The following is a 13,932-nucleotide window of genomic DNA, read 5'->3' on the forward strand; positions in this document are numbered from 1 at the left end:
TTACTATAGCACCCATAGAATTAGGCAGGTTCACCTTTCAGGAGCTTGATCTCAGAAAATATTTTAAAAAACAGCAGTCCTTGCTTCTAGAGGTTGTGAAGCCACAGTGCTCATGAACTGGCTTCCCTCTCAAAAGTTTGTGTGTAACTGGGTGTGTGAGGCAATGCAGCAAACAGAATTACTGAAGCAATAAAAGGCCCAATCACTCCCACTTTAGTGACTGTTTAATTCCTTAAATATTTTTGACATCCCTTAGAAATATTAATTTCCAAAAGCACAAACAAAAAGGTGTTCCTAAAGCCTGGGAAAGCTTCACTATATTTTGTCCATAAGAAGCAATCATTCCCACACCTCTTAGAAAGGTAAGTTATTTAGAACAATTAATATTTTTGTTAATGCATACTATATAAAAGAAGAGAATATGAGCTTGAACCTAGAATTCACAGGAAATTACATGAAACGTGAAATGGAAGTGAGTCAAGAGACTGTCAGCTACAAGTGTTATTTTTAGACATTGTTTGGTGCAATTAATAATAACATGAAAGAAGAAATAGAAGAGCCTATGTAAAGAGCCAAAGTAAAAGCAAAAATGTATGGATTGATATTTTATGAAGTGGAAAAAACAAAAACTATTCTTAGTAATCTGCAGGTATTCTGACTAAAAAAAAAGTTAAAGTAGAGTTGAATTTTTTTGCTGAAATTCATATTTGAAAAAGAGATATACTGGTGATTCCACTGAAAGACAGTAGATATGAATAAAAATGGAATTAAAAAAAAACCTTCAAAAAAGGTAGCCCATAAAAGACAAGATATCAGATTGTGCTTTTGGGCTTACCATTGCTGGAGCACTCAGAGCCTTGTCAGAAGATTGTCCCTTTGGGCTCTGTCCTAACACTGCCAGTTTAAATGTACTTCAACCATGCCTGTTTGTTTAGACATGCAGGAGTGAAAAAGGAGCGCCAAGCAAATGTCAGAAGTATGCCCCAACATTAGGTTGGAGGTGCAGCACCCATAAAGAACTTTAATACCAGTTAATTTACACCTGCTGCCTTTTTCTCTCTGTTCTGGTAAATTCCTGCACTGGTCTGCTACTCTGTCATTCTTTGCCACAAGCTCTTTTTCATTCCTCACTTGCTGGGTTGGCAAAAACCATCATGTACATTGGCATACAGTAATTTAATTTGCACAAATTCCAGTTTTGAGTTTGTGTTTGGAGTGGTATGTAGGGTATGACTTACAATGTGACTTATGAAGTCTGATAAATAGACTTTTTCAAAGTCTTTTCTTTTCAATAATGCAGCCAAAATCAACCTGATTTGAGCTGTATTAACTCAGGTGTCAAATTGATGCATTCATTTGAATTTATCTCCCTTTAGGTAACACCATGGAAAAAATGTCATAATGAGAGTTCATTTTAGCAATAAGGTGGATGATTTGACAGTAATGTTAAATATGGTGAAGGAAATTAATAATTTCATTACCCAGAACTTTTAGTTAGAATGTCATGAAACAAGCAGCAATCAACAATGCAATTAGGATTCTAGAAGATTACTTGGATCTTGGGTATTTGTAAAATCATCTTCATGGTAAGTGGGATGTTTATTTTGTAAAATCATCTTCATGATAAGAAGAAGACTTCTTACTCTTCTGCAGCTCAAGTACTATTCAGGAGAAGAATGGACATCTGGTATGGGAGAAAACCAGAGCAATAAAGCAGTTGATATAAAAAGTAGCAGCATACTACAAGATTTAGCAGTAACAGAAATGAAGTTGTTTGCAGCCAGGAAAGCAGCACTGCTTGCATAACAGGCCCAGCTGTGCCATTTGATGATAGCAGATTAGAAAGAGGGATAAGAGTAACTCCTCCAGAGTACAAAAGTTGCTTTGCTGTGTGTATGGGCAGTGGTTCACAAATAAGGCACATAAGGTATTCCACACCCTGGAGGCCACACTGGGGCTCTGCTTGTCCACACAGGGTCTCACCTCAAGGACAATCATGGGGTGGATCTCAAGACCTGGTCACAGCTGTCCCTCCACATCTGACACAGCTCCTCTGCTCAGGAGGAGACATTCCAGGGTCAGTGTCTTTCTCCTGTGATGGGAATCATACAAGTACAGAAAAAGGCATGCACAAGGTCTCTCTGTCAGTCAGAACATTTCCTTCATGCATGATAAAAAGATGTAACTGCTGAAAAGATTATTCATGAGAGCGGAATCTGCCCTAAGGCAGAAAGCGAAATTTATTCCCCTTAAAACTCAGAGGGCAGCCATTGTACATGCAAGTGTTAATCCTTGAGCCCATCTTAGGAAGGGGAAAAAGTTAATGTTTAAGTGGAGTCACTAGTGCAAAACATCTTGGCTGCATATTCCTGCTTCATTATTTTTAGTTTAAGGTTGAAGAGTGAAGTAATACTCCTAGCTTAAAAGCCAAAAATAATTTAATATAGTCTCTTGTTTCATTGCTCATTGGGTCTTTTTCCAAATCACAGAGGTCTGTATTGACAAAGTTTCCAGTTCTGTTGTACTTGGGCCAAAGGAGGATGCAGAGTTCAGATCTCCACAGCATTGGTGCTCATCTATAGCATCACAAGGGGGCTCTGCGATTCTACTGAGTGACTTTGCTTCTAGTCAGAATGCTAGACAGCTGATCCTAGTTTGGATCAAGTATCCAATCTGTTTGAAAAGATCAGTCTGACAGTTCAAATCCCATAGTCACTACTGAGTGTAGATTACAGAATGTTGAAATTGTCAGTATATTAAATCCCGGTTTCATCAAATAATGCAGTTCCCCATCCTGGATCCCATGAAATCTTTTCTCTTCAGCTCTCCTACCACACAGATAGTTGCTGCTAAGGGACCAACTGTTTCACTGGATTTTTTGTGCTTTGCCTTTGCAAAATCTTGTCAAAGACTCCTGTAGAGTATCCAACCCTCCTGAAAATGACCTAATCTAAAACCCATGTGAATATATAAAGGCTTATATGAAAGGTATGACACTTTGACCAGGGTCATCTCCAGCTCAGGAACCCTCACTGGTTCTTTAACTTGCAGCATGTCTCTCCTCCTTATTCCTTTGGCTCAGTACTGAGAGAGTAATCACCTTTCTTCTGTCAAACTTAAGATGTCACAGGAGCAGTTGCTTTTGTTGTTGATGTTCAGAAATAGTTCTTGTCAAGGTTGAAGGTATGACCATGGCATAAAAGACCACGTATGCTTTCTTTTTTCAAGTGGAAGATACCTTTAGACTGAATATTTGATGTGTGTTTTTGTAATATTCCTCTGTGATATTAAACTTTAATTACAGAACAAGGAATATCAAATAACCTGTCCTTACATGAGCTGGAAATCACTAACACCAGCCACTTAATTCATTTACTCAAGCCAGTATAAAATGTTTTTCTTATCATCTCTTGCTCTAAAAAAACGAAATCCCTACCAATAAAACATCATCCCAACACTATTACTATCTATTACACTATTACACTATTGCAATCTCACTTTATGCATATGCACTTACTCCAGAACCATGTGCAGCCTCATGAGCAAAACCTTCAGAACTCAACAGCTGTCTTGAAGAACCTTTGTAACAAAACCAGATGTTTGATAAACACAGTGAATACCAAAGAGAATTTCTTTCCTGTTAGTCTGCTTACAAAATTTTTATTTGACATAACAATATCCTCCTGGCAGGCTGATTACCACCTAATGTGTTTTATGATGACTTGTCAATGAGATTTTGCCAGTTTTTCCAATCTTTTTTCTGCTCTAACACACTTGATGTTGTGTGCCTGTTGAGCACCTTTCTTCAACATTTACTGGTTAATTCCTCCATTTTCAACTCTTTTTTTTCCCCCAAAAGTCTCACGGTAATTACATTTCCAAAGGCACTTTTAGGATGTTTGGTGCAGATATTTATTCATGTGAATAAATCATATGTTAGTAAAATAATTCCAGTAATTACTAACACAGGGTTTACATACAGAGAAGAAATTTGATCTCTAACATCCTTGGGGAAGGAAGGTACTGGAAGAGGTATGTACAGGCAACTTACCTGTCAAATAGTTCTCCACCAGTGACCAGTTCCAGAACAAGACTGATTTCTGTAGGGGTCTCAAATATCTCCTTCAATTTTATCTGGTAAAAGAATACAGAAAGTATTTCTTTTGCATATTTGTCTTCTTGCAGAGCACATCTGAAGGTCAACAGCAAAACACAGACCACAGATAGAAGAGTTACCTTGTTCCCTCACATTTTTTTGCTAGTTTTTTTTCTTTTTTTATACTCTTTTGGTTATTATCACACCTCAGTAACCTCTGTGAAATACAGGAGTTTAACAGTCTGTCTCAGAGAAACAAAAAAGTAAGACCTTTTGGTCTTTAAGTTTCCCAGGACTGAAAACACCAACTTCCACTTTCATTTGCAGAACTTCTTTCACATAGTTTCTGACTCAGCTCTGTAAGCACATCATTGTTTTATCTTAAAATGGAAGTTTAACTCAACAGATGTTCATAAAAAAGCTGCCAGCATGCTCACGAAGAGAACCCACAGCTTTATTTCAGGTCTGTGCAGGTGAACCACAATAGTCTTCTCTCATAAACAGAAAGATTATTAAAAAGCAAGGAAACAAATGTGGAGTGGAAGAACGTGGCTAAACTTACAATGTTGGGATGTGAAAGGCGAAGGAGAACTCCAATTTCAGTGCGGACAATTTTCTTGTCTACCTGGTTGAAAGTGGGGAGGGAAAAGGGGAAAAAATTATTTCCATGTTCAGTATAGAAACTTCTGGATTAATCAGAGGATGTTGTGTATGAATAGTGCTTCTAGATCTCCAGAAGAGTAGGGTAATATGAGACACACAAGTCAAGCATACAGAAAGAGAAATTTTTCATTAACATAAGCTGGATACTCTAACAGAAAAATGTCCACATCCAGCAAAATTATTACAAATATACATGAGAGTCACACAAGAAGTACAATCCAGGAAAGATACCTGAATAAGGTGGGAAAACTCCTATTTTTACTCAAGTTCTGACCTTGTCTATTGCTACTTATATTTGTTGAGTTTGTGTTAGCTTTCTTTTGACACACTGTCCAGCAGCTGTGCTGGAAAAGTTTTCTACATGAAGGATGCATCAAGGTAGTGTAACTTACTGCTTAAAACAAAAAAGTGATGCAAAGGTCACCTACAGCCACAGAGTATAAGGTTCAACCTCAGTTTGCTTCAACTGCCTCTGACAGAATGATCTATTAATTCAAATTATTGATTAAACCTCTGAGAAGACTACTCCTTCCCTTTTCAAACTGTAGTTTCCAACAGTCCAGGCACAACTTATGCTCTTGGGGGTCATCAGTAATTTCTCACAGGAAGTGTGGAGCTAAGGAGTATTTTGTTAGGGAAAGAAAACTGTAGCTCTCCTGGAACTAGAATGCTTTAAGCAAGCAAGAATGGAAAATGTAAGCAAATTATGAATGCTTTTATGTTTCTAAGGCAATTAATACACTTATAAGGAAACTACTTGATTTGCAAATATTCTCCCAAACCCTATAGAAGTCCTACACTGCTGACTCAGGGGGTTCTGATATGAACGAGAGTCAGCAAGTCACTGTGTGATTCAAAACTGATGACATATATGACATCAAGCAGAACATTTTGAGAGGACTTGTGCTGCTTTTTATTTCGTGGAGGCTTTCTATCAAGTCAAGTTTTGGTTTTACATCAGTTGGGAAATGAACAGCAGTCATAATATATAAACATTTAAAGGGGATATAAAATTACGTTCAAATTCTTAGTGAAGAAGATACATGGGGATTTTTTATCACCTGAAAGAAGAGAGCTACTACTCAGTAATTTATTTCTTTCCAGCATCAACAAAATCCAAGTATCTATTACATTCAGAGCTACTGTATAGGTAGAATTTGATTCTCCCCTTGTGTCAACCAGGGATGATTCCAGCTTAGTAATGCCAGAGTGGTGAGAATGAGTAGAGAACTGGAGCCCTCAGGGCTTTCTTAAAACTTACTGACATTCAACCTCTTCTAGTGGCTCTGCTAGGAAGAAAAATGAAGCAAGAAACACCAACTTTGGACAAATTCAGTGCAAGTAAGAAGGGGAAGGAATCAAACATTGAGGAGGAATGAAATATTCCATTACTTGAACATCTAATTGAAGGTAAATAATATGGCCAATAACAAAATTTTCATGGGTAAACACTTGCTCTAGGATCAAACCCAGGACTCTAAGCTTGTGACCAGTGCATGTTTTATAAATATTTTTGCTTTCTACTCCAAATGTAATTAACAAATTTCTTTTCCTGCTACATAAACACTGAGCAGCAGGTTTGAAGATAGGCTTCTGTGAACATTTCCTGAAATACTGTTAGCACCAGCCTGTGGTCTTGCTCAGTTTAAACCTCTCCTTGGCATCACTTTGGATTACTTTAGTGAGTGCAAGCATGCATCAAAGGCCTCCAAAGGTCACTGTTGGGCAACAAAGAGCTTTTGATGATTAACACAGTAATACACACTGTGACCATTCTGACATGCTCCGCAGCTCAGAAAAATTAATGTACAATTGACCATGGACAATGATATCCTCAGTAGAGCAGTTTAGACTGGAAAATTTACCTTATGTAAAAGCACTGCTTTAGACTGAACAACCCACTGTTTGCTTCCTGCAGTTTTGAAAATATTTGGGCACCAAGCACACCTGGGAGCAAGCACAGAAAAGTCTGACCTAAATCTACAGACGACTTCTTTTAGTACTGACTAGTTACAAGTAAGAAAGTACAGAGACCTCTTCTCACCCTGCCTCTCACCTAAACAGGTCAAAACATGGACTAAGACTCAGTTTTAGGTCTTGGTTTCATAGACATTTACTTTCAAACTGTAGGTGAGTTCTTCTGTGATCAAGTTTGTGGCCTGACACACAACAGTAGACTTTCACACTTTCTCAGATTGTAGTATGAGGTAAAGGTACCTCAAAATTCAACGTGATAAAACGCAATGGCAAATTGCCACAGAGAAACACTTAGGAGTGTTACATATTTATATAATGGCTATTAGAATAGATTTTACTACAGAAATAGGCATATATAGGTGATATGAAATGTTCTAGAGTAAAAACAGTGACATATTTAGTCATGACATTTCATTATAGACAGGCTATTTTATCACTTTTATTTTCTTACCTTCTCCTACGCTAAGCACAGATAGAGTTATGTCAACACTTACTTTGTTCAGCTCCTATCAAAAAAAAAAGGTATCTACTTATATCAGGGCCAAACCTAGCTTATTTTTAGTTTGGGCAGGAATATCAGCAATTCAACTACTTATATTGAATTTTCCTATCATCATCCTATCAAATAATTTCCTGACAGAAATTATTTGCTAGGATGCGAGTCAGGCATCTCACTCTAGAGTGTATGTTGCTATAGTAACAATTTTTAAAACTCCAATAATTTAATCAAAATATGCCACTACCACAAATGTTTGGGAAAATTAAGTATGTTGGGCTAGATAAAACACAGCAGTCTGATCTATGTGTATGTAATAAGTGATCAAAATGAGGTTGCAAAACTCTTTATTTTGTCTCTTCCTATTTGGATGCAATTTAAATAGGCAGTTCAGTGCTGACGATTATCTGATCTTTCCTTAGAATAGCATGACTCACAGGAGCATCAGTGAGATATATGTCAGTATACTACAGTCAAGAATAATGGGACCAGCAGAATGGTCTGTTTGTGAAATGAAAAAACAATCAAATGTTAACTTTCAGAGGTTTCACAGTTCCATTAGTTTAGCAATTTTCTTTCTTGCCTTTGCTTTTAATCTATGCTAAATGGACTAGAGTACTCTTTCGGTCAAATGTTTCATTAGTGTAATTTGATTTCTATTTAAATGATTTCTTTACTATGTGTGAAAAACATTATTTCTGTGCCAGGTTGTGTAAAATCACCTGGCTGGGTGATTTTAACACTGGTGCAATTTTCCTGAGCTGTATTTTCTATATTTGCAAACTTTAAATTGCAAGTAATCAAGAGGCATTTGCTGTGATAGGCCCACAGAGCAGCAACCTGCTGTGGAGCACCCATGTCAATTAGAGAAGTCATTTGACAGGTAAACCCAAACCAGTTATTTATAATCCCCTCACTGCTAACCCTGAGCTTGGAGATTTCACTGTCATAGGCCAAAAAAAAAAAAAAACCAAAAAAAAACAAACAAACAAAAAAAAAAAACACCCCAAAAAACCCAAACAAAGTTGTTAGATGGCCTGTGATTATTAAAACCCAAAACACCAATGTGTTTCTGCAGCTTACCTGTGGAGGCACATGGAGTGCTAAAAGGCAGCAAATCTGCCAGGATTTGTAGGTGCTGTAGAGCCACTGCCTGGTGCTGTGGCTTCCAGTGCTCCTCAGTAAAGTCTATCAAGCAAACCAGGAGCTCTGACTGTAGCACAGATAAGTGCCTGCATGCTGGCTTGACTCTAACTAGATAAAGTACCTGCAGCAGCAAAGATCTAAAACCCTGAACTTGAGAGGAAGAGGCAATCTAGGAATGCTGCTCCCTTATTTAGAATAAAGCATTTACATTAAAAGGGTGATAATTCCTGGATTATTCCTAGTATTTGTCCTTCCAGTTATTTAACTTCAGTAGAGTTAGGTATTCATGTCTTTTATAGATATGTGTTTGGAATTACCCTGTCTTTCAAATTTCATACTAGTCATACAGAAGAGGAGGACTAGATTTATATTCAGGGTACTTCTTATTTTTGAATTTCAGATTATTTTGACAAGAGATAGGAATGGAAAATTCCTTAATGAAAACTGATATTCTTCTTCCACGTTGCCATTCCCTAAAATGATGAGACGGAGTAATGCTAAAAAACACTGCGATGTAAAAGTGTTGTTTCTGTGTGAATTAAATGAAACAAAATAAAATGAATCCCCACTTTACGCAGATTAATTCCACTGCTGCTTTGCAATATAGTACCATCCTAAAAACAAGTGGCCAGTGGATGTTCTCTGTACCCTCAGACTTAGTAGAGAGCAAGAAGAAAAGCACATTCCTCATCCTGCAAGTTCAGCCTCTGCTGTTGTCCTTCCCCTGGGCACTGTGGAGCCAAAGGGGCACATTTGCCCAGGTGTGACCCCTGTGCAGTGAAAACACTGTCCAGGCAATGGCTGTGAAGAAACCAATGCAAAACATATCTCGAGGAGTTTCACATCACTGCCCACCTCAGGGAGTCTGTTCACACCAGCTCTGCACAGCTCCTTAATTAATATCCTACTTTTTGTCTTGCATGAACACCTCTAATATGAGCAATTAATTCTTTATGGAATGAGCAGGTCAGGTTCTATGTGCTTCCCTGAATCTACAGGGTGCAAGGCATTATTAGCTTGACACTACACTACTTCCAAGTAATTCCAAGAAACAAAGTTTTATTTGCTCATCCAGTAACTGCTCTGAAGCCTAAATCTTTCTACATTTTATGGCATCAATTTATAATTTTGCCATTATTTTTCCTTGTCACAGTTAAGCTGAAATATTAAAACCTGTACAGACACAGACTACACACTGTCATTCCCTGGTAGTCTAAAAGTTCTACTCCCAATTGTCACAACTAAACACAGGAGTGATGGGTTACCCAGGCTCTCTTGAGCGTTTTGAATTAAAAATAGGCTTGAATTTAAATAAGTCTGCCCAAGAAGGAGGTTCAAAGAAGGTATTTTCTGTGCAGTTTAAGGTCTTGCTTTTCAATTCCATAATGTCCTGAATGACAAGAATTCCAGTTTCATCACAGTTTATACATAAAGTATCTTCTCACAAAATCTTTTAGTCAAGACTTTAAGGATAAAACATTTTAAAGAAGACTTCTGAATATGTTTTGACATCTATATAAAGATGGATTGTATTGAAATAATCTGAACTCATCTATATATCAACACAAATACAGATGTCAGTCTTTGGCATAAGTGATAAAGAATCATGGAGGTTACAAAAAGTGGTATGACAGAAAGATCCCAGGACAAATGAAAATAGGGACTTATATGAGACTCAGCCCACTTCTCTGAATTACTTTGATGTAATTCAGTAATCAGCATGGCAGTGGACAGTACGTAAAAGCAGAATCATAAAAAGCTGACCCCTCTGAGTGAAAGGATACATCATTGTTCCAACTACGACATTCATTTAACAGCTGCTTCAGATGATTTGATTAATTTAATGACCTTTTTTGAATGAAAATAACAGTTTTGCAAGTAAAGAATTCCTCCTGTGTTTTAGTAGCTGTTCTTGGCAGGACATTGCTTGACCTTCTCAGCAAGGTCTGCAGCTCTCTCTTGTGTGGCAACAACCTTTGAACTCCTAATGGACTAATATTACCTTAAAAACAAAACTGTTTGAAATAATATTTTTGTATTTTAAGCTGGCCAGACTATTCTGCTTTATTTTTACCACACATAAGTAATGTGTATTTTGTATTCTTAATGGAAAAACATTAATAACAAAAAAAAAAAAAAAAAAAAAAAAAAAAAAAAAAGACTACTCATTACTGGAGCAATTATTTTCTGCATATTTTCTGTCCATGCTTCCAATTGTAACTGTAGTCCTTCAAGTGCTGCATATTCCTCAGACTGAACACACCTGCATGGGAATACTGCCAGTTCCATCAGTGTGCCTGCATTTGTCCTGTCAGGTGATTAAATGTCTGGTAGCTGTTGGCTGTAAATATCTGGGTTCGTAGAAGCTGGAAGAGACTGATCTATCTGCATGGTTTCTGTTAAGAGTAAATTGTTCATCAAAGAAGCAACACTAATGTTTCTGAAGAAAAGCACAGTACATTTGTAGAGAAACCATCAGATAGATAAAGTCATATGACTGAATTAACTTCAGCACAGTAAATCACACCCTGACATACCAGATTAACATCTTAACATCTTAAAATACATGGTTTCAGTAGTAAAGGTGATCAGATGCAGGTAATATTCCCCAAAGACACACAATCCAATATGAATATGTACTGTTACTCACCCACATTAACTTGGTGGCATCACCTCAGGGTGAATGAATGGGTTCAGAGTCACTTACAGCTTGCACAACACTGGTCATTTGCAACAACATATTTTACATTGTATGTTTATATTATTTATATTTATATTTATATTTATATTTATATTTATATTTATATTTATATATTATTTATATTTATGAGAGTACAAAACAAGTTATATGTTCATTAGAATAAGCCTCATTATAGGCTATAGTCTAACTATATGACTAATTGGGTTGTTATTTCTTTCCGTGTCTCATTAACACACAGATTTCTGCAAATATGTTGGATAATTGTTGAGCAGTTTATGCAAACAATTTTAAGCCTATTAGGTATTCATGAATTGCTCCCTTCAGCGATTCACTATTTATAGTGTTACTGCCATTGTTACTGTTCCCAAAGCTGGGTGGAGGAGGACACTTTTAAGATGCAAGAACAATGTGTAAATCAAAGGTAAGCACTTCCTTTGTTTTTGTCAAAATAGATGCATTTATGGTTCTATTTATAAATTTGTACTTGTCATCTTCTTGTATATTCTTGCTTTTCACCCATAACTGTTACGAATCCAAAAATTTCCTCTCTTCTCAGTGAAAATTTATTGAGATTCCATCCTGGGTAATGCATCCAGTATTAAACATCTTGGCTTCACATTCACCCCATCCCTCTGAATAAACAAAGTGACACATAAAAATTAGAAATGAAGAGCTACTTGGTTATAGGATGTTTCCTGTCATTGATGTTTTATCTTAAAATCACTCCGAATTCTCAGGAGCCCTCAGCTGCATGACAAAGATCTGGAATAAATTATATCTTCTTATATCATTAGTCAAGTGCAATGTTTGCTGCAAGTTAAGAAATTTCACATGACTAATAACCTGGTGGACCCATCTTTTTCTCAATTCAACTTGTATGAGTTCACTGCTACTCAGTGAAGGTCTGGTGCATAAAGGCCCCCATTAATATTATAATCTCAATCACAGATATCAAATAATTCCATGTAACCAATGAAGCAGTTTAGTCGGGGCTGGAATTAATTTTCTTCACAGAAACCTCTATGGGGCTACATGCTGCACCACTGGATGTGCACAAATGACAGGTAGGGAAGGCTTACTTGGTGGCACTGAAGCTCAAATGAGGTTGGTTTATATTCCTGGATCTCAGCCTGCTTGCCAAACGACCCCTGTACTAGGAGACTTGTAATGTCTGGATTCCAGTCCATTTTCCAGGCAGGTCAACCCAAACAACTGATAACAAGGAGTCCTGAAGCAATTTCTGTGTTTCTTGATAGTATCCAGAACCTGCACTTACAGGACTCATACACAAGGACCCCAAAACTGCTTCAGATTTACAGGTTATATACCTTATAATCTGAATAACTAAATAAAACAGTGGAGGCTCAAAGGAAAACAGGGAAGGAATCCCATGATGAAGATTTTCAGGAACTAAAAATAAGAACTATTTTATATTATTGGAAGATGATACAGAGAGGCATGTAGAAATAGTGAGATAGTTAAGAAAGATATGAAGATGTGAAAGCAAGCCTTTGTAACTAATTTAGAGAGCTTGCTTCTTAGATGAGAAACTGTGACCTGAGATTCTCTTGTTAGCACTATGTGTCAACAAATAACACTATAATTTACAGGACTGCTTTTGTTCCTGCATCTCCCCAGTCCCAATGGAGGATGTCTCAGCTACATTAATGACAGCATGTTAACTTGCCTCCTCTGCCAAGAGCTATGAGTTGTGCTGGGAAATAAAGGACAAGTGACTGAGCAGGCTGAGCTGAAGGAATTTGCAGTGACTTCCCTCCCAGACAGGTCACCTCAACCCTTGAATTCAGTGCACAAAGAGCCACAGGACGCCTTTCATATTTGATACTGTGCTCCCTGATGTTTCATAAAATTAAAGAGTAAATGGAGATGTTGAAAGGGGACAATTTTAAGCTGTGTGAACCTGAAACAGAGCAAGTGAATATTTGAATTTCAGGAGACTTAATGTCTCCTTTTATGGCCAGTGATGTCACATGCAGATTTGGCAAATGACACAATCCCTGACCTAAAACCTACCTCTAGTGCCTACTGTGTGATTTGGGTGCAATTTTTGATATTTAAAAAAAGAAAATAAACGGGGAAAAGAAAAAAAAAAAATGAGAAAAAAAGAAAACCAAAAGTGTAATCCCTGAAGACCCCATAGATGTGGGCATGAGAGGACAGATTTTACCTGCAAAGTAAAGAATGCAGGGGGTAGTTGTTGATGGGCTGTGAACTGTGGCACCAACTGCCTGGATACAAATACTTTACAGCTCTATCTCCTGTGATTCTCATCCATAAAACATGGAAATGCTAATGTGTGTTCTCACTGTGGTGGTGCAGCTGTAACACAGTAATGGCCCAAAAAGAATAGCTGAGATTGGTTATAATAGTGAAGTGAATAATTTTCCTGGACTTCTGATTAACAGATATATGACTTCTTATTTCTGGGAATTAGGGCTTTCATCTTGAGGAATTATGACTTTCCCCATAAACTCTTGAAAGCCATATAATGGAGTTATTTTGATTTGTATTTTCTTATATTTTTACATTTAAATCCTATGTTCTTTGACTTTGCAGTTTCTTATATATTTACATTCAAATCCTGTATCTACTGTGTTTACTACTCAAACCAGAAACCTACAATTATTATCATGCTATTTCTTCTTGTAGTGTTGTTTTTTTATCACTATACAAACACATGAAACCTATACGAGTTGTGTATTTTGCAGAAAAATTCTAAATTTCTGCAAGTTGATATATCTCACAGGTGAGAGTGCTGTTTAGAAGCCCTCACAAATTAGCACATCATGTAATAGTTGCAATTCTAACAAAAATCTGAAATCAGGATTGTCT

General features: G+C 37.0%; 1 protein-coding gene across 1 annotated transcript in view; it reads right to left on the bottom strand.

The window, feature by feature from the left end:
- CAMK4 (calcium/calmodulin dependent protein kinase IV) overlaps positions 1 to 13,932 on the bottom strand; it is a 136,467-nt gene that overhangs the window by 52,074 nt on the left and 70,461 nt on the right. Inside the window, exons 3-4 of the mRNA XM_021524787.4 lie at positions 4,659 to 4,721; positions 4,052 to 4,134 (exon numbers count right to left, since the gene is read on the bottom strand). Of these exons, the coding sequence (XP_021380462.1) occupies positions 4,052 to 4,134; positions 4,659 to 4,721 (146 nt within the window). The remainder of the gene's footprint in view (positions 1 to 4,051; positions 4,135 to 4,658; positions 4,722 to 13,932) is intronic.

This window comes from Lonchura striata, chromosome Z (genome assembly GCF_050655825.1).
Source record: "Lonchura striata isolate lonStrDom1 chromosome Z, ASM5065582v1, whole genome shotgun sequence".
NCBI classification, from domain to species: Eukaryota; Metazoa; Chordata; class Aves; order Passeriformes; family Estrildidae; genus Lonchura; species Lonchura striata.